The sequence below is a fragment of the Ranitomeya variabilis genome, chromosome 1, assembly GCF_051348905.1.
Source record: "Ranitomeya variabilis isolate aRanVar5 chromosome 1, aRanVar5.hap1, whole genome shotgun sequence".
Lineage (NCBI taxonomy): Eukaryota > Metazoa > Chordata > Amphibia > Anura > Dendrobatidae > Ranitomeya > Ranitomeya variabilis.
In genome coordinates this window covers 357,895,805-357,919,987 of record NC_135232.1, presented here as the reverse complement: position 1 = coordinate 357,919,987, position 24,183 = coordinate 357,895,805, and the positions used below count along the sequence as shown (strand labels likewise).

The window sequence follows — 24,183 nt, the reverse complement described above, 5'->3', positions numbered from 1 at the left end:
CTTGATCACTCATTTTTTTCATATTTAATCATGTGTTATTATTTTTATGGTGTTATGCCAATCATGTTCCTTTCACTTATTGCTATGGGTTTATTGCTACAGAGAGGAGCAAGAAGACCACACTGTCTGATTTCTCCTACTCATGCACTTATTAGAAGCACTTCACCTTCATATTAAACAGTGCAGATTTCTTCTAGCTGTGCAGGGGTTAATCTGTTTCGGTTGAGAGGTCCTGAAAGCAAGCTTATCTGCTTGATGTTCTCAGCTGTTCAGAGTTTGCCACTCCCCTCTCTTATTTATACTGGCCTCTGGCAGGCAGGGATTGCCAGAGTTAGCTTCATGCTGCATGGTTCATGAGTTAGATGAGTTTTGTTGTTTGTGGATTTATATAGAGACTGTTGCTTGGTTTTGTTTCTGCTCCCCTGTGTTATTGGGGTGTGAATTTTGTATGATTGGAATTTTCCTTTATCCCTGTACGTATTCTCTTGTTTGTCTGTTTGATGATTTTCCATACACTACTACCAGCTTCCCTGGCTGGAGAAAGGGAACAGACTAAAGGCAGATTCAAGAGCTCAGAAAGGTATGTGGTCCCGGTGTCTTCACTATTAGAAGTATTCCAGGGAGCAGGGATAGATACGGCTCCCCATAGCGCTAGGGACAGGGACGGAGAGTTGTGACACTTATGTTATGATGTCATTATGTATCATTTTTATGTCTGTACACTATGTTGGGCCCAACCCCATGTGCATCCTTATGGGGTGGGCACAAATCAATGATGTCAGAGGAGTGTTCCTTTGACACACGCTAACCACTGAGATTGCTGAAGGCAAGGCACATTATTTTTATGGAGTGGATGTCACTGCTTATGTGCCTTATCTCAGACTCATTACATCACCTGGTATATAGTATATAAAGGGACAACACTCGCTACCCTGCAACCCCCTTAGCAAGTTGGGATGGGAAACCCCGCATTGGTGTTGAGAGGACTGCAAAGTAACGTACCACTTATGAATGAGCACGTTACTATTACACACATTTTTAGAAAACCTTAATCTTTTAATTTAGAAAGAAATTAGATCAATAAAGCTTTTATGAGTATCCAGTATTCCAACTAATGTTGGCTTGGATGTTATTTAGAATTGTAATGCTTGATTGCAGATATTGAAGTCATAGTATTTAGCATTTCACATGTTTAAATGGAGATTTGTAATCAAGCATACATTTATCTGTTCTTCCCCTTGTTGTCTTCACCTTGGACCTTATTTCTATATTACTCTTTTAATGTAAGCAAATAAAGTATTTATATTTTATTATTTTTGTGTGGTTTTCATGACTCCGTATAGTACTGACTTATAGAATAAAGTTATAATGTTATTTATAGCACATGGTGCATGTTCTAACAGAAGTGATAATGATAAGTGATAAAATTGCTAATAGTAATCAATAGATTTTATCTACCTTTAAATGGTAGATAAAATCTTTTTCTGCTGACACAGTGAGGTGAATTGTAAGGCCCCTTTCACACATCAGTTTTTTGCTATCAGTCGCAATCCGTTGAATTTTGAAAAAAACAAATCCGGCGACTGATGACCCTGGATCCTTTTTTTTCTCATAGACTTGTTTTAGAGCTGGATTGCGACTGATGACCTCTCGTTTCATCCTCTGTTCGCCGGATCCGTCAAAAATTGTTTGTCCGGTGGCCAGAGACAACTGACAAAGTAACGTTTTTTGTGTACGTCGAAAGAATGGACAGCGACCGTCGCCGTCCGTTGTTTTCTCGAATGGAAGCCTATGGGCGCCGGATCCGTCAAATGATGGAATCCAGCGACGGATTCCTTTTTTTTAACTGAGCATGCAGCATTTTATTTAGCCTGATCTGCTAGTCGGATCCGTCGAAAAAATGAATCCGTCCCATCAGTTTTAAATGCTGCCATATAATTGATGCATCTAAACAGAGACACCTTTGCAAAACTCTTTGAGGAAGATATGTGCTCCGAGTCTAATATGAGTATAAAAGGCCACATTAGCGCCTTGTATCAATGTGTGAATGAAAATGTTTATAATAATATCACTGTTTTCTTGTAATACCTGTTTTTAGTCAAAAATTTATTCAGGGGTCCAAGCTCTGCCAACTCCATAACCAACATCCAAAATTCAGCTTCACAAATGCCAATCATTCTGACAATGTATGGGTTATCCAGTTGCTGCATCACTTTAGCCTCTTCGAGAAGTTCTTGTTGAATGGATGGGTCATTGCCCTCGTTTTTAAGAATTTTAACTGCGACTTTTCTTTCAGATCTGTAAATATTAACAGAATTTTGGTAAATCAAGGTTCAGGCTTTTGTATATAAGAAGTGAACATGCAGCTCACAACTGAAAATTTCTTTCATGACCAAAGTCTTCAAATGTACCTTTTTTAATTTAATATTTTTACTCTAAACCTTTTATGACCTGATGTCTCTTAGTTCTTTGTGCACAAAATGTTATTTTCTGGAATGTTGCTATCTAAAGGCATTTTTTGCAGGACATATAGGGCTTTCTTAAATGGAGCTGATAACAAGTAATTTTGCACATCCAATTTAGGGAACAATGACTAGAAGCAGAAAAAACATTTCTCCATGTTTTCTTGTTATGATTTAAGGGAGCTTCTTCAATTTTATTACATTCACCCCAAAAATTAATCTTTTAGTCCTGCTAAAGTGATGAAAATATGTGTAGATTGTGGAATGTACAGTTTAGCTGCAGAGGCTAGAAAAATACCTTGTTTTAGCATTATATATATTCCACCATTAGCTTAACTTTATATACAGTTCAAACTAGAAGTTTACCTACAGTATGTAAAAAAATACATATGCATGTTGTTCTCAATATCTGACATGACATCAGAATAAACCTTTCCTGTTTTCAGTCAATTAGGATTGCTATATTTATTAATATTTGCCAAATGCCAGAATAATGAGAGATAGAATGTTTTAAGCCATTTTTATTACTTTCTGAAAAGTCAAAAGATTACATACACTATGTCTTTAACCCCTTAACGACCGCCGATACGCCTTTTAACGGCGACCGCTAAGGGTACTTAAACCACAGCGCCGTTAATTAACGGCGCTGTGGAAAAAGTGAATAGCGCCCCCCAGAGTCGGATTTTCTCTGGGGTCTCGGTTGCCGAGGGTAGCCGAGACCCCAGAGAACATGATTCGGGGGGTTTTTACCGACCCCCGAGTTGCGATCGCCGGTAATTAACCGTTTACCGGCGGTCGCAACAAAAAAAAACAAACCGCGATTTGCCATTTAATTTCTCTGTCCTCCGATGTGATCGCACATCGGAGGACAGAGAAATAGGGTCCCCGATGGCCCCCGATAGCCCCCCAATACTCACCTATCTCCCCCGGTGCTCCTCGTGGCTCCCGATGGGCGCCGCCATCTTTTTTCCGGGGAAAAAATGGCGGGCGCACGCGCAGTGCGCCCGCCGCCCGGCACCCGGAAGATCTTTGGGGTCTCGGCTGCCAAAGAACATGATCGGGGTCGGTTTGCACCGACCCCTGTTTTGCGATCGCCGGTAATTAACAGTTTACCGGCGACCGCAAAAAAAAAAAAAAAGCGATCTGTAATTCTCTGTCCTCTGATGTGATCGCACATCAGAGGACAGAGAAATAGGGGGATTCGGGGACCCTATCATACTCACCCGGTGTCCCTGGGTCCTCTTCTGTCTCCTCCTGCCGGCCGGCTTTTTCCTCATGGCGGGCGCATGCGCAGTGCGCCCACCATCTGCTGCCATCTGCCGGCCGGCAGGAGAGACGAGTTGGGGCTAAATTTAGGGTTAGGGTTAGGGCTAGGGTTAGGGTTAGGGCTAGGGTTAGGGTTAGGGTTAGGGTTAGGGCTAGGGTTAGGGTTAGGGTTAGGGTTGGGGCTAAATTTAGGGTTAGGGCTAGGGTTAGGGTTAGGCAACTTTCACACTAGCGTTTTTTGGCTTCCGTCGCAGTGCGTCGTTGGAGAAAAAACGCATCCTGCAAAAGTGCTTGCAGGATGCATTTTTTCTCCATTGGCTTGCATTAGCGACGCATTGCGACGGATTGCCACACGTCACATCCGTTGTGCGACGGATGCGTCGTGCTTTGGCGGACCGTCGGCACAAAAAAGCTACATGTAACTTTTTTGTGCGATGTGTCCACCATTTCCGACCGCGCATGCGCAGCCGGAACTCCGTCCTCGCCTCCCCGCACCTCACAATGTGGCAGCGGATGCGTTGAAAAAACAGCATCCGCTGCACCCGTTGTGCGGCGCTTACAACGCTAGCGTCGGTACGTCGGCCCGACACACTGCGATGGGCCGAGTACGACGCTAGTGTGAAAGTAGCCTTAGGCTTCTTTCACACTTGCGTCGGTACGGGGCGGTTGCAATGCGTCGGCCCGACGTACCGACGCACGTTGTGAAAATTGCGCACAACGTGGGCAGCGGATGCAGTTTTTCAACGCATCCGCTTCCCAGTCTATGTCCTGGGGAGGAGGGGGCAGAGTTACGGCCACGCATGCGCGGAAATGGCGGACGCGACGTACAAAAAAAAGGTTACATTGAACTTTTTTTGTGACGACGGGGCTAAAGTTATGGTTAGGGTTGGGGCTAAAGTTAGGGTTAGGGTTGGGGCTAAAGTTAGGGTTAGAGTTGGGATTGGGGTTAGGGTTTGGATCAGGGTTGGGATTAGGTTACGTTTGGGATTAGGGTTGGGATTAGGGTTACGTTTGGGATTAGGGTTGGGATTAGGGTTAGGGTTGGGATTAGGGTTGGGATTAGGGTTAGGGGTGTGTTGGATTTAGGGTTTTGATTAGGGTTATGGTTAGGGTTGAGATTAGGCCGGTTTTGGGGTTAGGGTTGTGATTATCGTTAGGGTTGTGATTAGGATTATGGATCGGGTTGAGATTAGGGTTAGGGGTGTGTTGGAGTTAGGGTTGGAGTTATAATTTGGGGGTTTCCACTGTTTAGGTACATCAGGGGGTCTCCAAACACGACAGCCAATTTTGCGCTAAAAAAGTCAAATGGTGCTCCCTCCCTTCTGAGCTCTGCCGTGCGCCCAAACAGTAGTTTACCCCCACATATGGGGCATCAGCGTACTCGGGATAAATTGGACAACAACTTTTGGGGTCCAATTTCTCCTGTTACCCTTGTGAAAATTAAAACTTGGGGGCTAAAAATCTTTTTTGTGGGGAAAAAAAAATAATTTTTTATTTTCGCTACTCTGCATTATAAACTTCTGTGAAGCACTTGAGCATTCAAAGTTCTCACCACATATCTAGATAAGTTCCTTAGGGGGTCTAGTTTCCAAAATTTGGTCACTTTTGGGGGGTTTCTACTGTTTAGGTACATCAGGGGCTCTGCAAACACAACATAACACCCACAGACAATTCTATCAAAGTCTGAATTCCAAAATGGCGCTCCTTCTCTTCCGAGCTCTGCCGTGTGCCAAAACAGTGGTTTACCCCCACATATGGGGTACCAGCATACTCAGGACAAATTGTAGAACAAATATTGGCATCCAATTTCTCTTGTTACCCTTGTGAAAATAAAAACTTGGGGGCTAAAAAATCTTTTTTGTGGAAAAAAAAATATTTTCTATTTTCACTACTCTGCATTATAAACTTCTGTGAAGCACTTGGGCATTCAAAGTTCTCACCACATATCTAGATAAGTTCCTTGGGGGGTCTAGTTTTGAAAATGGGGTCACTTGTGGGAGGTTTCTACTGTTTAGGTACATCAGTGGCTCTGCAAACGCAACATAACGCCCGCAGACCATTCTATCAAAGCCTGCATTTCAAAATGGCGCTCCTTCCATTCCGAGCTCTGCCGTGCGCCCAAACAGTGGTTTACCCCCACATATTGGGTACCAGAATACTCAGGACAAATTGGACAACAACGTTTGGGGTCCAATTTCTCTTGTTACCCTTGTGAAAATAAAAATTTGGGGGCTAAAAAAATCTTTTTTGTGGGAAAAAAAATATTTTTTATTTTCACGACTCTGCATTATAAACTTCTGTGAAGCACTTGGGCATTCAAAGTTCTCACCACATATCTAGATAAGTTCCTTGGGGGGTCTATTTTCCAAAATGGAGTCACTTGTTGGGGGTTTCTACTGTTTAGGTACATTAGGGGTCTGCAAACGCAACATAACGCCCGCAGACAATTCTATCAAAGTCTGCATTCCAAAATGGCGCTCCTTCCCTTCCGAGCTCTGCCGTGCGCCCAATCAGTGGTTTACCCCCACATATGGGGTACCAGCATACTCAGAACAAATTGGAGAACAACTATTGGGGTCCAATTTCTCTTGTTACCCTTGTGAAAATAAAAACTTGGGGGCTAAAAAATCTTTATTGTTAAAAATAAAATATTTTTTATTTTCACGACTCTGCATTATAAACTTCTGTGATGCACTTTGGCATTCAAAGTTCTCACTACACATCTAGATAAATTCCATGGGGGGTCTAGTTTCCAAAATGGGGTCACTTGTGGGGGGTTTCTACTGTTTAGGCACATCAGGGGCTCTCCAAACGCGACATGGAGTCCGATCTCAATTCCAGTCAATTTTGCATTGAAAAGTCAAATGGCGCTCCTTTGCTTCCGAGCTCAGCCATGCACCCAAACAGTGGTTTACCCCCACATATGGGGTGTCGGCGTACTCAAGACAAATTGTACAACAACTTCTGGGGTCCATTTTCTCCTGTTACCCTTGGTAAAATAAAAATTTGGAGGCAAAAAATCATTTTTGTAGAAAAAATGCGATTTTTTTATTTTCACGGCTCTACGTTATAAACTTCTGTGAAGCACCTGGGGGTTTAAAGTGCTCACCACACATCTAGATAAGTTCCTTAAGGGGTCTAGTTTCCAAAATGGTGTCATTTGTGGGGGGTCTCCACTGTTTAGGCACATCAGCGGCTCTCCAAACGTGACATGGCGTCCGATCTCAATTCCAGCCAATTCTACATTGAAAAAGTAAAACGACACTCCTTCTCTTCTAAGCTCTGCGGTGCGCCCAAACAGTGGTTTAACCCCACATATGGGGTATCGACATACTCAGGAGAAATTGAACAACAACTTTTGTGGTCTAATTTCTCCTGTTACCCTTGTGAAAATAAGAATTTGTGGGCGAAAAAATCATTTTTGTGAAAACAAATGCGATTTTTTATTTTCACGGCTCTACGTTATAAACTTCTGTGAAGCACTTGGGGGTTCAAAGTGCTCACCACACATCTAGATAAGTTCCTTAAGGGGTCTAGTTTCCAAAATGGTGTCACTTGTGGGGGGTTTCCACTGTTTAGGCACATCAGGGGCTCTCCAAACGCAACATGGCATCCGATCTCAATTCCAGCCAATTCTGCATTGAAAAAGTCAAACGGTGCTCCTTCATTTCCAAGCTCTGCGGTGCGCCCAAACAGTGGTTTACCTCCACATATGGGGTATCGACGTACTCAGGAGAAATTGCACAACAACTTTTGTGGTCTAATTTCTCCTGTTACCCTTGTGAAAATAAGAATTTGTGGGCGAAAAAATCATTTTTGTGAAAACAAATGCGATTTTTTATTTTCACGGCTCTACGTTATAAACTTCTGTGAAGCACTTGGGGGTTCAAAGTGCTCACCACACATCTAGATAAGTTCCTTAAGGGGTCTAGTTTCCAAAATGGTGTCACTTGTGGGGGGTTTCCACTGTTTAGGCACATTAGGGGCTCTCCAAACGCGACATGGCGTCCGATCTCAATTCCAGCCAATTCTGCATTGAAACAGTCAAACGGTGCTCCTTCACTTCCAAGCTCTGCGGTGCGCCCAAACAGTGGTTTACCTCCACATATGGGGTATCGGCGTACTCAGGAAAAATTGCACAACAAAATTTGTGGTTATATTTCTGTTTTTACACTTGTGAAAATTAAAAAAAATGGTTCTGAAGTAAAATGTTTGCAAAAAAAGTTAAATGTTCATGTTTTTCTTCCACATTGTTTCAGCTCCTGTGAAGTACGTAAAGGGTTAATAAACTTCTTGAATGTGGTTTTGAGCAGCTTGAGGGGAGCAGTTTTTAGAATGGTGTCACACTTGGTTATTTTCTATCATATAGACCCCTCAAAATGACTTCAAAGGTGATGTGGTCCCTAAAAAAAACATGGTGTTGTAAAAATGAGAAATTGCTGGTCAACTTTTAACCCTTATAACTCCCTAACAAAAAAAAAATGGTTCCAAAATTGTGCTGATGTAAAGTAGACATGTGGGAAATGTTATTTATGAACTATTTTTTGTGACATATCTCTCTGATTTAAGGGCATAAAAATACAAAGTTTGAAAATTGCAAAATTTTAATTTTTTTTGCCATATTTCCATTTTTTTCATAAATAATCGCAAGTAATATCGAAGAAATGTTACCACTATCTTGAAGTACAATATGTCACGAAAAAAACAGTCTCAGAATCAGCGGGATCCGATAAAGCGTTCCAGAGTTATAACCTCTTAAAGTGACACTGGTCAGAATTGTAAAAATTGGCTCGGTCACTAAGGGGTTAAACAATTCTGGACTGCCCATATGATGATGTCATGTGTTTGGAAGTTTCTGTTTTTTGGCAACATCTGATTTAACTAGAGACACACCTGTGGATGTATTTTTATGCACACCTGAAACACACTGTTTATTTATGTAGCATCATGGGAAACTCTCTAAGAAATCAGCCAAGATATCAGGAAGTTAATTGTGGACTTGCACAAGTCTGGCTCATCCTTCCGTACAATTTCAACATACCTGATGTTACGGTTGGCACATTGCACTAAATAAAATATAACAATAAAGTGCAATCGCAACCCGGGGTCCACTGTGCAGAGAAGAAACCTGCTGCTAGTGTGAATAATGACGGAACAAAACAGCAAGCGCTACCTTGAACACACTGAGTTGACGCCATTCAGTGTGAACGGAACCCTGAGTACCAAGCTCAGTTACTTCACAGAGAGGTACGGCATGAGTATGCAAAGTGCTATACTCTGTTAACATCACAGGGATAATAGCACGTAGATTGGACTAGCTCTGCAATTAAACAGTGCTAACCGCATACATGAATGAAGCAGATGCTGAACCAAGAGAGAGAGAGCTCTCTGATGCTAGATACAGTACCCTGTCGCTTTCACCGAGAAGTATAGCATAAGGGGTGAGCTTGCTCTGTACCTGAACTGTGCCAATCGCTCACATGTACGAAACAGATGCTAAGCCAAGCAGCTAGTTACCCCAGTCCTGACACTACTGAACCTGTGCCTGACCAGCACCCTAAGCATGTAGCAGACTAGAGACTCAGGCGTAAAGCCAACGGTACAAAACTGCATAAGAATGCAACCTGCCTGCCAATGTGTACAGTCTCTGTGCAAAGACACACACAAATGTGCAGACAGAGTGGTAGAGTAGCAACCCACATGTACCAAACATAAATGACACTAGTGCGCCTATGTGCACCACCGAGAGCCTTTTAAATGCTAAGCTCCACCCCAAACACTCATGCCCAGTCGGCCGAGACATCACTCATGGGCCAATCCGGGGCTGCCGCATCATCAGAGCAGCTAACGTTCTACCACCAACGAGAAGCCGCCACATCAGGGACATGCTCAGTTAGGTGATCTCTGGACTTAGACTCCAGAGCGCAAGGCTCAACCCGCATATCATTGGTTTCCATAGACTTGACTGGAGAGCCAGCAGTAACCAAATGTATACCACGAGCCTGAGCAAGATGCTGGGACCAAAATCTGTGCTGAGCAGCAATTGCAGAGGCTGGACCTGAATGGGAGACCGCAAAAGCAGATAATGCTTGTGATCTATCCCGCACAGCGGGAGAATCCAGACGCCTAAGGCTGGGGTCACACTAGACCGTAATACGGACGAGTGCTATGCGATAAAAAATCGCATAGCACTCGGCCCAATGTTAATCTATGGTCCAGCTCCCATCATCCGATATTTTCTCCACCGTATTTCGGATCCGAGGGAACTCGCAGCAGGCTGCGATTGTCAGCGTATCTCGGCCGAGACTCGCCAATGCAAGTCTATGGGTGCGCGAAAAAATCGGATTACACACGGAGCATGCGTGTGCATTGCGAGAAATACGCAACGGTGTTCTATAGAAAAGCCGGTAATTCAATTGCCGGCTTCTCATTTCTCCTTCACAAACCCGACAGGATATGAGACATGGTTTACATACAGTAAACCATCTCATATCCCCCTTTTTTTTGCATATTCCGCACTACTAATGTTAGTAGTGTGTATGTGCAAAATTTGGCCGCTGTAGCTGCTCAAATAAAGGGTTAAATGGCGGAAAAAATTGGCGTGGGCTCCCGCGCAGTTTTCTCCGCCAGAGTGGTAAAGCCAGTGACTGAGGGCAGATATTACTAGTCAGGAGAGGGTCCATGGTTATTGGCCCCCCCGTGGCTACAAACATCTGCCCCCAGCCATCCCAGAAAAGGCACATCTGGAAGATGCGCCTATTCTGGCACTTGGCCACTCTCTTCCCACTCCCTGTAGCGGTGGGATATGGGGTAATGAAGGGTTAATGCCACCTTGCTATTGTAAGGTGACATTAAGCCAGATTAATAATGGAGAGGCGTCAATTCTGACACCTATCCATTATTAATCCAATTGTCTGAAAGGGTTAAAAAAGACACACACACATTATTAAAAATGATTTTAATGAAATAAACACACAGGTTGTTTTAGTATTTTATTGTTCTCTCAATCCATCAGAACACCCTCGCTTGGCAAAATAATTAACCCACAAGATACATACCTTCCGATGATCTTTCACGTCCAACGAGGTAATCCATCTGAAGGGGTTAATTATTTTACAGCCATGAGCTGCGCTAAAGCACTCGCTCATGGTTGTAATCCCCGGGTAATGAAAGGAAATCTGAGTGATCTGTACTTACATTGAGTTGCGGTGAGGCGCCCTCTGGTGGATGTTCTCATGAACTGGAGCCTTGGAAAAGTTCCCACGCTCGAGTTCATATGAGTTCATCCACCAGAGGGCGCCTCACCGCAACTCAATGTAAGTACAGATCACTCAGATTTCGTTTCATTACCCGGGGATTAGAACCACGAGCGAGTGCTTTAGCGCAGCTCATGGCTGTAAAATAATTAACCCCTTCAGATGGATTACCTCGTTGGACGTGAAAGATCATCGGAAGGTATGTATCTTGTGGGTTAATTATTTTGCCAAGCGAGGATGTTCTGATGGATTGAGAGAACAATAAAATACTAAAACAACGTGTGTGTTTATTTCATTAAAATCATTTTTAATAATGTGTGTGTGTCTTTTTTAACCCTTTCAGACAATTGGATTAATAATGGATAGGTGTCATAATTGACGCCTCTCCATTATTAATCTGGCTTAATGTCACCTTACAATAGCAAGGTGGCATTAACCCTTCATTACCCCATATCCCACCGCTACAGGGAGTGGGAAGAGAGTGGCCAAGTGCCAGAATAGGCGCATCTTCCAGATGTGCCTATTCTGGGGTGGCTGGGGGCAGATGTTTGTAGCCAGGGGGGCCAATAACCATGGACCCTCTCCTGGCTAGTAATATCTGCCCTCAGTCACTGGCTTTACCACTCTGGCGGAGAAAATTGCGCGGGAGCCCACGCCAATTTTTTCCGCCATTTAACCCTTTATTTGAGCAGCTACAGCGGCCAAATTTTGCACATACACACTACTAACATTAGTAGTGTGGAATATGCAAAAAAAGGGGGATATGAGATGGTTTACTGTATGTAAACCATGTCTCATATCCTGTCGGGTTTAGGCAGGAGAAATGTGAAGCCGGCAATTGAATTACCGGCTTTTCACAGATATCGCGCTGAATGAAATATAAATACAGAATATATATATATGTGTCTCAATGACATATATATATATACTGCATATATGTTTTCCCGAAAATTTGAGCCCATAAATCCATTAGATGTCAGTTTTGCAAGCCTGCGAGAAAATCTCGCAGTACGGATGCCATACGGATTACATACGGAGGATGCCATGCGCAAAATACGCTGACACACCCTGCCTACGGATGACATACGGATCACTATTTTGGGGACTTTTCTACGTATTACGGCCGTGAAAAATGGACCGTTTTATTATACGTTAAGTGTGTCCCCGGCCTAACACCTGAAGGTGCTTTGTTCATCTCTACAAACAATTATATGCAAGTACAAACAAGATGGGAATGTCCAGCCATCATACCGCTAAGGAAGGAGACGGATTCTGTGTCACAGACAGACTACTATAGCCAGAAGACTCTAAGGCCCTTATTTGGCCATAAATTGCTGTGGCAAACATCAGGACCACACAATCATGATCTCAGGGTGCCAACGGGGTTAAAGAGGGAGCTCCCACACTCTGTTAATCATTTAGATGCCATAGTCACCTTTGACAGCAGCATCTAAGGGTTTAAAAAGACATGGTTTGCGCCAACACCAAATCAAGGCTGATACAGCAAGGTGTCACCTATAGTGTACAGTTGACAGCTACTGCATTTTCACCAGTCAGGTGATGCTATATGTGAAGTCAGTAAAAAGACGTATTGGTGGTCAGTAAAATCTTATTGGCTTTTGATCAAATGGAAAAATATCGGCACATATTTCATTTTATTTCTTACTTAAATACAAACTTAGATGTAATGTAGAATTTAGGCCCTATGTGTTAGGGCTGGCGGAACGCACCGAGTAAATATAGAGATGTTATTTGGTGAGTTCGCAGCCCGGGGTCCACCGTGCAGGAAAATAACCTGCTGCTGGCAAATGGCGGCACTATATGGCAGTAGAAGCGATCTCTGTTGCTTCACAGAGTCGCTATAAAGAAAGGGCTGTGTCCTGTTAAACTCCACAGGAATACACAGTAACTGCTGAGCAGATAGCAGCTTGTGGTCATGCAGTCAAGGAGGCAAACATACAATCTCCTCACCGGAGGAGCCGGTATTCTAGGTGGCTTATTTCAGCCGGGGCCCTGAAACCATACACACAATCTCCTCACCGGAGGTGCCGGTATTCTAAGTGGCTTATTTCAGCCGGGTCCCTGAATCCACACAAGCGTGACCACATTGGCGCAAAACTCATAACATGCATTGATACTAGCGCATGGCCATGCGGCCATGCGAACCATATATAGCTGCAGCAAGTACAAGACCTTCCTAGAAGGACCAATGAGGCTGCCACAAAGCCTGAGCACCTTCAGGACCTTCCTGGAGAACCAATGGACTTTGCTGCAGTATCCAAGCATGTGACCCTCGATCTCCAATGAGAGATCTTACCCTGGGCATGCTCAGAAGGAGAAAAGCAGGACTTAGTCCCAAAAGTGTCTGCTCGCCGCTGCTCAGCACTGGCTTCAATGGCAGAAGCTGGAAAAGCAGCAGTAACCCTTTGCACAGAGTCAGACTGAGCGAGACACTGGGACCGACGTCTCCGGTGAGCAGGCTCCACTGCGGCAGGAGAAGAATGGGAGACCGCAGTGGAGATGGCCCGAGATTCCCCCTGTGCAGAGGCGGGAACTCGACCCCTAACATTACCCCCCCTCCTAGGGCCCCCTCCTTGGACCTCGCTACGCTCGAAGGCAGCAATGAGCTGCGGAGCCTGAATGTGCTCAGCAGGCTCCCAGGACCTGTCCTCAGGACCATAACCCTTCCAGTCCACCAAATAAAATTTTTTGCCACGTACCACCTTGCACCCCAAAATAGCGTTCACCTCGTAATCCTCCGTAGACGAACCTGAAGTCCCGGCAGATGACTCGGAAAACCAAGACATGTATACGGGTTTCAAGAGGGACACATGAAAGGTGTCGTGATACCCAGGCGTGGTGGAAGGGCTAAACGGTAGACCACAGGGTTAACCTGTTTGAGGACCTTGAAAGGGCCCAAGTAGCGAGGTGCAAACTTAGTGGACTCAACTCGCAGCCTGAGGTTACGGGCGGAGAGCCACACAAGTCACCAGGAGCAAAGGTCGGAGCGGGGCGCCGATGTGCATCGGCGGAGGACCTCATTCTGTCCTTGGAGGCCCGAATGGCATCCTAAGTGCGGTCCCAAAATATCCCATGCCTCCACAGCCCAGTCTGCCACCCTGGAGTCAGCGGAAGACACGGGCATAGGCACAGGTACCCGCGGATGCTGACCATAGTTAAGGAGGATTGGGGTTTGTCCAGTGGAGTGTTATGGACCTGGTGGTTAGGTGCACCAGGAATGACCTGATAGTTTAACACGGAATCAGGACGAGCTCTGGGGAAATGGGAACTCTGCTGACCGCAAACCCTACTCCTATCAACACAACTGGAAACAGCCGTGGAGCGTGCCTGACTCTGCCTAGACGCCTCTTCACAGCCTAAGAGCTAACTACCCCTAAAGAAAGGAAACAAAGCCTTACTTGCCTCAGAGAAATTTCTCCAAAGGTAAAAGCAGCCCCCCCACAAGTATTGACTGTGAGATAAGAGGAAATCACAAACACAGGATGAAATAGGTTTTAGCAAAGAGAGGCCAGTCTAACTAAACAGATTGAGGATAGAAAAGGGATCTTTGCGGTCAACACAAAAAGCTACAAAAACCACGCAGAGTGTGCAAAAAATACCCCCGCACTGACTCATGATGCGGTGGTGCCACTCTGCACCCCCAGAGCTTCCAGCTAGCCAGGTAGTTTCATGATAGCAAGCTGGACTAGAACTTAGCAAGAAAAACCATATGTAACAAATGAACAAGCAGGAACTTAGCTTGTGCTGGAGTAGACAGGTCCTCAGAAAGATCCAGGAGAGATCTGAACCAGTACTAGAACATTGACAGCTGGCATGGAGTAACGATCTGAGTGGAGTTAAATAGAGAATCAGCCTAGCCCCAAACGAGGGCAGCTGGAAAAGGAATCTCAGAACCAGCAGCTCCACTCACAGCCACCAGAGGGAGTCCACGGACAGAACTCACCGAAGTACCATTCATGACCACAGGAGGGAGTTCGAGAACGGAATTCACAACAGTGGAGTCAGCTACGGCGTTGTTCAGCGCAAACTCCGCCCACGGTAGCAGGGAAGCCCAGTCATCCTGCCTGGCTGAGACAAAATGTCGCAGATATGTGACCAAGGTCTGGTTGGCCCTCTCTACCAACCCATTCGTCTCGGGATGATATGCAGAAGAGAGATTCAACTCAATGCTGAGAAGACGACAAAGCTCTCTCCAGAACCGAGACACAAAGTGGGGACCCCGGTCACTGACAATTTTGTCCGGCATACCGTGTAGGCGGAAGATGTGTTTTATGAACAACGCTGCCAAGGCCCGTGCAGAAGGTAGCCGTGGAAGTGGCACCAAATGCACTATTTTAGAAAAATGATCGGTGATAACCCAAATGATGGTACAGCCACGAGTAGTGTTGAGCATTCCGATACTGCAAGTATCGGGTATCGGCCGATACTTGCTGTATCGGAATTTCCGATACCGAGATCCGATACTTTTGTGGTATCGGGTATCGGGTATCGCAACAACATTAATGTAATAATGTGTAAAAAAGAGAATTAAAATAAAAAATATCGCTATACTCACCTGTCCGACGCAGCCGGGACCTCAGCGAGGGAACCGGCAGCGTTGTTTGTTTAAATTTCGCGCTTTTACTTGGTTACGTGAAGTCCCGGCTTGTGATTGGTCAGGGCGGCCATGTTGCCGGGACGCGGACCAATCACAGCAAGCCGTGACGAAATTACGTCACGGCTTGCTGTGATTGGTCCGCGTCCCGGCAACATGGCCGCCATTAACCAATCACAAGCCGTGACGTCACGGGAGGCTGGACATGCGCGTATTTTGAAAAGCGCGCGTGTCCAGCCTCCCGTGACGTCACGGTTTGTGATTGGTCAGGGCGGCCATGTTGCCGGGACGCGGACCAATCACAGCAAGCCGTGACGAAATAACGTCACGGCTTGCTGTGATTGGTCCGCGTTTCGGCAACATGGCCGCCATTAACCAATCACAAGCCGTGACATCACGGGAGGCTGGACATGCGCGTATTTTGAAAAGCGCGCGTGTCCAGCCTCCAGTGACGTCCCGGCAACATGGCCGCCATTAACCAATCACAAGCCGTGACGTCACGGGAGGCTGGACATGCGCGTATTTTGAAAAGCGCGCGTGTCCAGCCTCCCGTGACGTCACGGCTTGTGATTGGTCAGGGCGGCCATGTTGCCGGGACGCGGACCAATCACAGCAAGCCGTGACGTAATTTCGTCACGGCTTGCTGTGATTGGTCCGCGTCCCGGCAACATGGCCGCCCTGACCAATCACAAGCCGGGACCTCACGTAACCAAGTAAAAGCGCGAATTTTAAACAAACAACGCTGCCGGTTCCCTCGCTGAGGTCCCGGCTGCGTCGGAGGGTGAGTATAGCGATATTTTTTATTTTAATTCTTTCTTTTACACATTAATATGGTTCCCAGGGCCTGAAGGAGAGTTTCCTCTCCTTCAGACCCTGGGAACCATCAGGAATACCGTCCGATACCTGAGTCCCATTGACTTGTATTGGTATCGGGTATCGGTATCGGATTGGATCCGATACTTTGCCGGTATCGGCCGATACTTTCCGATACCGATACTTTCAAGTATCGGACGGTATCGCTCAACACTAGCCACGAGACTTGGGCAAACCCACCACAAAGTCCATCCCGACCATCTCCCAGGGCCTGTCTGCCACTGGCAAGGGATAGAGTAACCCAGCAGGCCGTTGTCGAGGAGACTTATTTTTGGCGCAGGAGACACACGCTCGAATATAATCTCTGACATCACGGACCATATGTGGCCACCAGTACGTCCTCACCAGCAGCTCAGATGTCCTCTGTCCCAAAGTGTCCACCCACCCTGGATGAATGAGCCCAAGAGAGAACCTCCGGTCGCAAACTAATGGGTACAAAAGTCTTGCCCGGAGGCACAGACTATAGTGAAACCGGAGCTACGGTTCTCAAGCTCTCAGAAGGGACAATAAGCCGAGGCTCCCCTTCCTCCTCCTCAGATGACACAATGGAGCGAGAGAGGGTGTCAGCATGAATGTTCTTCTCCCCAGCGAGATAATGGAGGGTGAAGTGGAACCGGGAGAAGAACAAGGACCATCTGGCCTGATGAGAATTTAGCCGCTGGGCTGTTTGTAAATAAATCAAATTTTTGTGGTCCGTGAAGACCTGGAAGGGAAAGCGAGCCCCCTCCAAAAGATGTCTCCACTCCGAGAAGGCTAACTTCATTGCTAGCAACTCCCTGTCCCCGATGGAATAATTCCTCTCCACTGGTGTGAAGGTCTTGGAGAAGAAGAAGCAAGGATGCTTCCAACCTTGAGCATCCTTTTGGAAGAGGACTGCTCCTGCACCAACAGATGAGGCATCCACCTCCATTATAAACTGCTTATCAACATCGGGACGATGTAGGATGTGAGTGCTAGCAAAATGAGACTTAATAGAAGAAAAAGCCTTGGAGACCTCTTCAGACCACAATTTGGGATTTGCTCCCTTCTTCGTGAGGGCTACCAAGGGAGCTACCAAAGTTGAGAAGTGGGGAATGAACTGACGATAGTAATTTATGAACCCCATAAAGCACTGCACCGCTTTAAGAGAATGGGGTTCTTGCCAGTCCATCACAGCCTGTAATTTGGCAGGATCCATAGCCAATCCCTGGGCGGAGATGATATAGCCCAGGAAAGGTAAAGACTCCTGCTCAAACATACACTTCTCCAACTTTGCATAGAGGGACTTTGCCCGTAAGAGGTCAAAGACTCTGCCAACATCTCTCCGGTGGGAGTCAATATCTGGAGAGAAGATGAGAATATCATCCAGATAGACTACGACCGAGGTGGAGAGCATATCCCGGAAGATATTGTTGACAAAGTCTTGGAAAATGGCTGGGGCATTACAGAGCCCGAAGGGCATCACCAGATACTCATAGTGCCCATCCCTGGTATTAAGTGCCGTCTTCCATTCGTCCCCCTCACGGATGCGAATCAGGTTATAAGCACCCCGCAGATCTAATTTGGTAAATACCCTTGCTCCCCGTAGCCTATCAAAGAGCTCAGAAATCAGGGTCAATGGGTATTTATTCTTAACGGTGATGGCGTTAAGACCCCTGTAATCCATGCAAGGACGTAATTCCGTTCTTCTTCTGCACGAAGAAGAACCCCGCCCCTGCAGGTGACACTGATTTCCTAATGAATCCTCTTGCCAAATTCTCCTGGATGTATTGGGACATAGCCTCCATTTCCGGGAGAGAGAGGGGATAGACCCATCAAAGAGGAGGTTCTGCTCCAGGCAAGAGATCAATAGGACAGTCATAGGGACGGTGAGGCAGAAGGGTCTCTGCAGCCTTTTTGGAGAAGACGTCTGCATAGGACCAATAGCACCTGGGAAGGGAAGAGAGACCTGCGGGTATCTCAGTAGAGGAAACCTGAACGCACTCCCTCACACATCTTCCCTTACATGAATCACTCCAACCCAATATCCTCCCAGAGGTCCACTCAATATGTGGGGAGTGGAAACGGAGCCAGGGTATTCCCAGCAGAATCTTGTCCATTCCCTCGGGAAGAACAAGAAGGAAAATAATCTCCTGGTGGGAAGGGGACATAGATAATGTGAAAGGGACAGTTTGGTGTGTGATTTGTGGGGGAAGTGTCGACCCATTCACTACTCTAACAGTCACCGGTTTGGCGAGCATCACCAGAGGTATTGCATGGCGCAGAGCAAAAGCAGAGGACATGAAATTCCCCTCTGCTCCAGAGTCCACACAAAGCTCGACTGTTAGAGAGGATGAGCCTAACATGATTGTCCCTTTGAAGGATAGCTTGGAGGAAAACGCCGCTGTGTCTAGTGAACCTGCTCCAATGGTTACTAGACGCGATCGTTTACCCGACCGCCATGGACATTTATTTGCATAATGTCCTTGTGTGTTGGCAATTTCTACAAACCATGGGTACTCTAGCGGTCCGAGACTTAGGTCCCGCTCTAGAAACCTCTATGGCCTCATTGGAGTCGAACGCCTGAACGGAAGATTCTAGAGGTCTGGCGAAGGTGGGATCCAGCCGAAACCTCTGCCTACACTGGGTCCGCTCTAACCTCTGCTCGTTAAAATGGAGGTCGATGCAGGTATATATAGTAATGAGCTCCTCCAGTGTGGCGGGAATCTCCCTGGTGGCCAAGGCGTCCTTCACATGGTCTGCCAGTCCTTTCCAGAACAGCGGAATAAGGACTTTATCCGGCCACTCCAGCTCAGAGACCAGAGTCCGGAATTGGATGGCAAACTGGCTGACCATGGACGAACCCTGTGCTATTGCCAACAATTGGAGCGCGGTATCGTGGGTGACACGAGGTCCCAAAAAGACCTGCTTCAGAGCGTCCAGGAAGAGAGGAGCACTCTGCACCACACGATCATTACGCCCCCATAGCGGTGTTGCCCACTCCAACACCCTGCCCGACAAAAGGGATAAAATAAATCCCCTTTCACCCGTTCCGTAGGAAAACGTGCAGCCAGGAGCTCAAGATGTATGGAGCACTGACTCACGAATCCCCGACATAGCTTACTTTAACCAGCAAACTTGTCTGGAAGCGGGAGACGGGATAAAGTCGGAGCAGGGGTGGCAGAGGACAAACTGGCTGCAGCTACACTGGCAGCCTGAGCAGCGACTGCGGTAACATCCACAGCTGAGGTTGTGCGCTCAAGAGCCGCCAACCTACCCTCCAGCTGCTGGATGTACCGCTGTAGACGCTGATCGTCCGCCATTTACCAGCCAGACCCTGGCGCTAGTATACTGTTAGGGCTGGCGGAACGCACCAAGTAAATATAGAGATGTTATTTGGTGCGTTCGCAGCCCGGGGTCCACCGTGCAGGAAAATTACCTGCTGGCAAACGGCGGCACTATATGGTGGTAGAAGCGATCTCTGTTGCTTCACAGAGTCGCTATAAAGAAAGGACTGTGTCCTGTTAAACTCCACAGGAATACACAGTAACTGCTGAGCAGATAGCAGCTTGTGGTCACGCAGTCAAGGAGGTAAATATACAATCTCCTCACCGGAGGAGCCGGTATTCTAGGTGGCTTATTTCAGCTGGGGCCCTGAAACCATACACATAATCTCCTCACCGGAGGTGCCAGTATTCTAAGTGGCTTATTTCAGCCGGGTCCCTGAATCCACACAAGCGTGACCACATTGGCGCAAAACTCATAACATGCATTGATACTAGCGCATGGTCGCAACCTTATATAGCTGCAGCAAGTACAAGACCTTCCTAGAAGGACCAATGAGAGGCTGCCACAGAGCCTGAGCACCTTCAGGACCTTCCTGGAGAACCAATGGGCTTTGCTGCAGTATCCAAGCATGTGACCCTCAATCTCCAATGAGAGATCTTACCCTGTGCATGCTCAGGAGAAAAGCAGGACTTAGTCCCAAAAGCGTCTGCTCGTCGCTGCCCAGCACTGGCTTCAATGGCAGAAGCTGGAAAAGCAGCAGTAACCCTTTGCACAGAGTCAGACTGAGCGAGACACTGGGACCGACGTCTCCGCTGAGCAGGCTCCACTGCAGCAAGAGAAGAATGGGAGACCGCAGTGGAGATGGCCCGAGATTCCCCCTGTGCAGAGGCGGGAACTCGACCCCTAACACTATGTATAACAAAAAGTCCAAAATTATTTGAATAACCAACAAGGAAAAAACTTTAGAACTCCTAAAACCGCATGAAGGAAAAAAATGTGCTTGATCGTGAATTTTGGGAAAATGGCCTGGTCTTAAGTTAACCAAAGACTTCCATACATGAAATCGGTACACTGGCACAAAAGCCCCTGTGTACCCCAAGATTAAATGTAAAACAAGGTATATGGGGATAGAGTTTAATAAACCAAAATGTAATATTTAGTATGTACAGTATATATTTACCTGTTTCATTTTTACAACCATTCCTCTGCTGCCTTTTTCATGACTATTCTCAATTATATGTATAAAGAGCAATGCTGGGAGGACACAGCATTCCACATTTACATACATGTGTACTATAAAACATCATAAACTTGTTCATATCATCTTAATATCAGGGTATTTAATGGCATGTTTGTTTTCCTGCATTTCATTTTCTTTCTGTAATATTTCAAAGAGTTAATCATTTCAGGTTTCTGACGTGTAAAAGCATTGAACTAAAATAATGTTAGCACACTAGATGGTGCTGTAAAGTATAAATGCAAAGGTTACAGATGGGTATACTATGTGTTTGATACCTACTTTGTCATTTTTAGATTCCCTTTTTTCACAGTTCCAAAGTTTCCAGAACCAAGTTCACCTTCATCCAGAGAAAGTTGTTCTCTTTTTATTTTGACGGTTTGAGCCCTTAGTTCATCGGGATCTTCATATATTCCACGATATACTTCAGTATCCATTGGCAATGAATACTGTGATGGTCCTGCACCTATTATAGAAGGTTATAATAAAATATTTTTTTTCAAGTGACTCTATCAGTATAGAATGACAGTACAAATCAAATACAGGTGCCAGGTGCTTCACTGCGGGGCCAATCATTTAACCCCTCTACCACCCAAGCCGGTTTTCACCTTCACGACCAATCCAAATATTACAATTTTGAACAGTTGTAACTTTATGAGGTAATAACTCTGGAACGCTTCAACGGATCCCACTGATTTTGAGATTGTTTTGTATGACATACTGTACGTCATGATAGTGGTAAAATTTATTTGATATGACTTGAGTTCATTTGTGAAAAATGGAAATTTGGCTAAAATTGCACCTTCAACCCCCAGGTGCTTCACAGAATTTTATAATGTAGAGTCGGTACAATAAAAAAAAAATCTAATTTTCCCCACAAAAATGTTCTTTTAGCCCCAAATTTTGCATTTTCAAAAGGGTAACAGGAGAAAATGAAACCCAAAATTTGTTGTGCTATTTCTCCTGAGTACAAAGATTTTCCATATGTAAGTGTAAACTACTGTTTGGTCACATGGCAGGGCTCAGAAAAGATAGAGTGATACTTTAGAATGCAGACATTGATAGAATGGTGTCATGTTGTGTTGGGAGGGCCCCTGATGTACCTAAACAATGGAAACCCCCCACAAATGACCCCATTTTGGAAACTAGACCCCTCAAGCAATTTATCTAGATGTGTGGTGAGCACCTTGGACCTACCGGTGTTTCACAGAATTTTACAACATTGATCTGTGAAAATTAAGCAAAAATATTTTTCCCTCAAAGATGTTGTTTTAGCCCGAAGTTTTTTCATTTTCACAAAGATAGCAAGAGAATTGGACCCCAAAATTTGCTGTGAGTAAGCCCATACCCCATATGTGGTTGAAAACTACTTTGGAGGCACAGTGCAAAGCTCAGAAGAAAACAAGCACCATATTGAAGTTCAGATTTTCCTGGAATCGTTTGAGGGTGCCATGTCACATTGGCAGAGGTGCCAGAACATCAGAACCCACCATACGTGACCCCATTTTACAAACAACAACTTTTCAATTAATTCATCTAGGGGTGCAGCGATCATATTGACATCACAGGTGGGTCAAATAATTTTATACCATTGGGCAGTGAAGAAGAAAATAATTACATTTTTACCACCAAAATATTGTTTGTCCCAAATTTTACATTTTCACACTGGTAAAAATGTCACCAAAATTTTTGCTGAATGCAGAAATACCCCATATGTGGCTGTAAAGTACTAATTAGCCATATGGCGAGACTCAAGAGGGATGGAGCGCTATTTGCCTCCTGGAGCGCAGATTTTCCTGCAATTGTTTGTGGACTCCACAAATGCTAGAAGAGCAGAATCCCCCCTAAAGTCACCTCATTTTTTAAATTATACACCTTTGGGAATTTATACACTGGTATAATAACGATTTTGACTCCATGTGTGTCTTCCAGAAATAAGCAGCAGTGGATGTTGCTGAGTGAAAATTGCAAACTGCCATTGTAGTGACCGGTGAGTTGTAGTGACAAGTACATTATAGTTAACAGTAGGTTGTAGTGATCAGTACATTGTAGTGCCTGGCTCACGCTTCTGGAGACACCCATAAATAAGGCGACCTCTTATTGCTGCAGAAATGCCAAACATGTTGTATAGGCACAGTGTGGCTCAGCAAGGAAGGAACGTTTCAATTTGGGAGTGCAAAATTCACTGGTTTTCCTTCTGGGCAAATTTTTTTTTTTGCTTTTCTAGTGCCTTTATACAACCAGTGACGTGGAAGCCCCCTATATTTCCATTGGCAGATGATGGAACTGAGTGGGGCTTTTTTTATGGATTAATTTGAAGCTTTTTCTATAAACACTTTACATAACATTTTGGATCATATCTACTGTATTTTTCGGATTATAAGACGCACTTTCCCGCCCCAAATTTTGGGGGAAAATGGGGGTGCATCTTATAATATGGATATACCTTACTGGCCACAGTGGAGGAGGGTCGCAGGGTCGCTGCTGGAGGAGGCGAGAGTGGAGCCTTTCTGCAGGTAACAGGCTGGGATGAGGGGGTGTTCAGATGTGTGCAGCTGCGAGTGTTCTGTAGCGCGAGGGCTCTGCTGACATTTTGTGCAAGCCCAGAACCCCCGCTCTTACATGGTTTACTATGCAGTGGACTCTGGGAAAATAACTGCCAGGGGCAGCGCATGCGCAATTGGAGATCTCTACACCAAGATCTCAGGAGATGAGATTTCAGCAGAGCAAGCTCAGTGTCTTCACAGCAGATCAACGTGACAATTTTTTTCGGTGATCTGCTGTGAAGACACTGAGCTTGAATTGCGGCCACCTCATCACTGACCTTTTCCCACGGTCCTGAGGTCACCGCAAGTCAGGCCGGCTGGGAACGTAGCCTCAGTGACATCACTGAGGCTGCACTCGCAGCATCTCATTCCCCAGTGGTTCTCAGCCTGGATGGTCGCATCTTGGCACTGTCCAAGTTGAAAACTAATTATCCCCCAGACATGGATTACGGCTTGGGACAGAACGACGGACAGGTATGGTATACTGTTTTTTTTTATTTTATTTTTATTACATGAGATCGAGGGCTTCGGTGGAATTAGGTGAGGTTGTAAGTATAGTTTAAATGTGAATATTAAAGGTGTCTGTGTCATTTTTTTCAATTAAAGGATTTTATTCAGGCTGTGTCTTTATTTAATACATAACTATGGGATTGGTAATGGAGAGGTGTCTTTTAAACACCTC

The 24,183-nt window shown here is 45.5% G+C and overlaps 1 protein-coding gene across 5 annotated transcripts in view; it reads right to left on the bottom strand.

Annotated features, from left to right (window-relative positions):
- SYK (spleen associated tyrosine kinase) overlaps positions 1–24,183 on the bottom strand; it is a 286,906-nt gene that overhangs the window by 61,215 nt on the left and 201,508 nt on the right. For all 5 annotated transcript variants that reach the window (XM_077299920.1, XM_077299917.1, XM_077299921.1 and 2 more), the window contains 2 exons: positions 21,238–21,421; positions 2,089–2,298 (listed from right to left, as the gene is read on the bottom strand). In XM_077299920.1, coding sequence (XP_077156035.1) covers positions 2,089–2,298; positions 21,238–21,421 — 394 coding nt within the window. The remainder of the gene's footprint in view (positions 1–2,088; positions 2,299–21,237; positions 21,422–24,183) is intronic.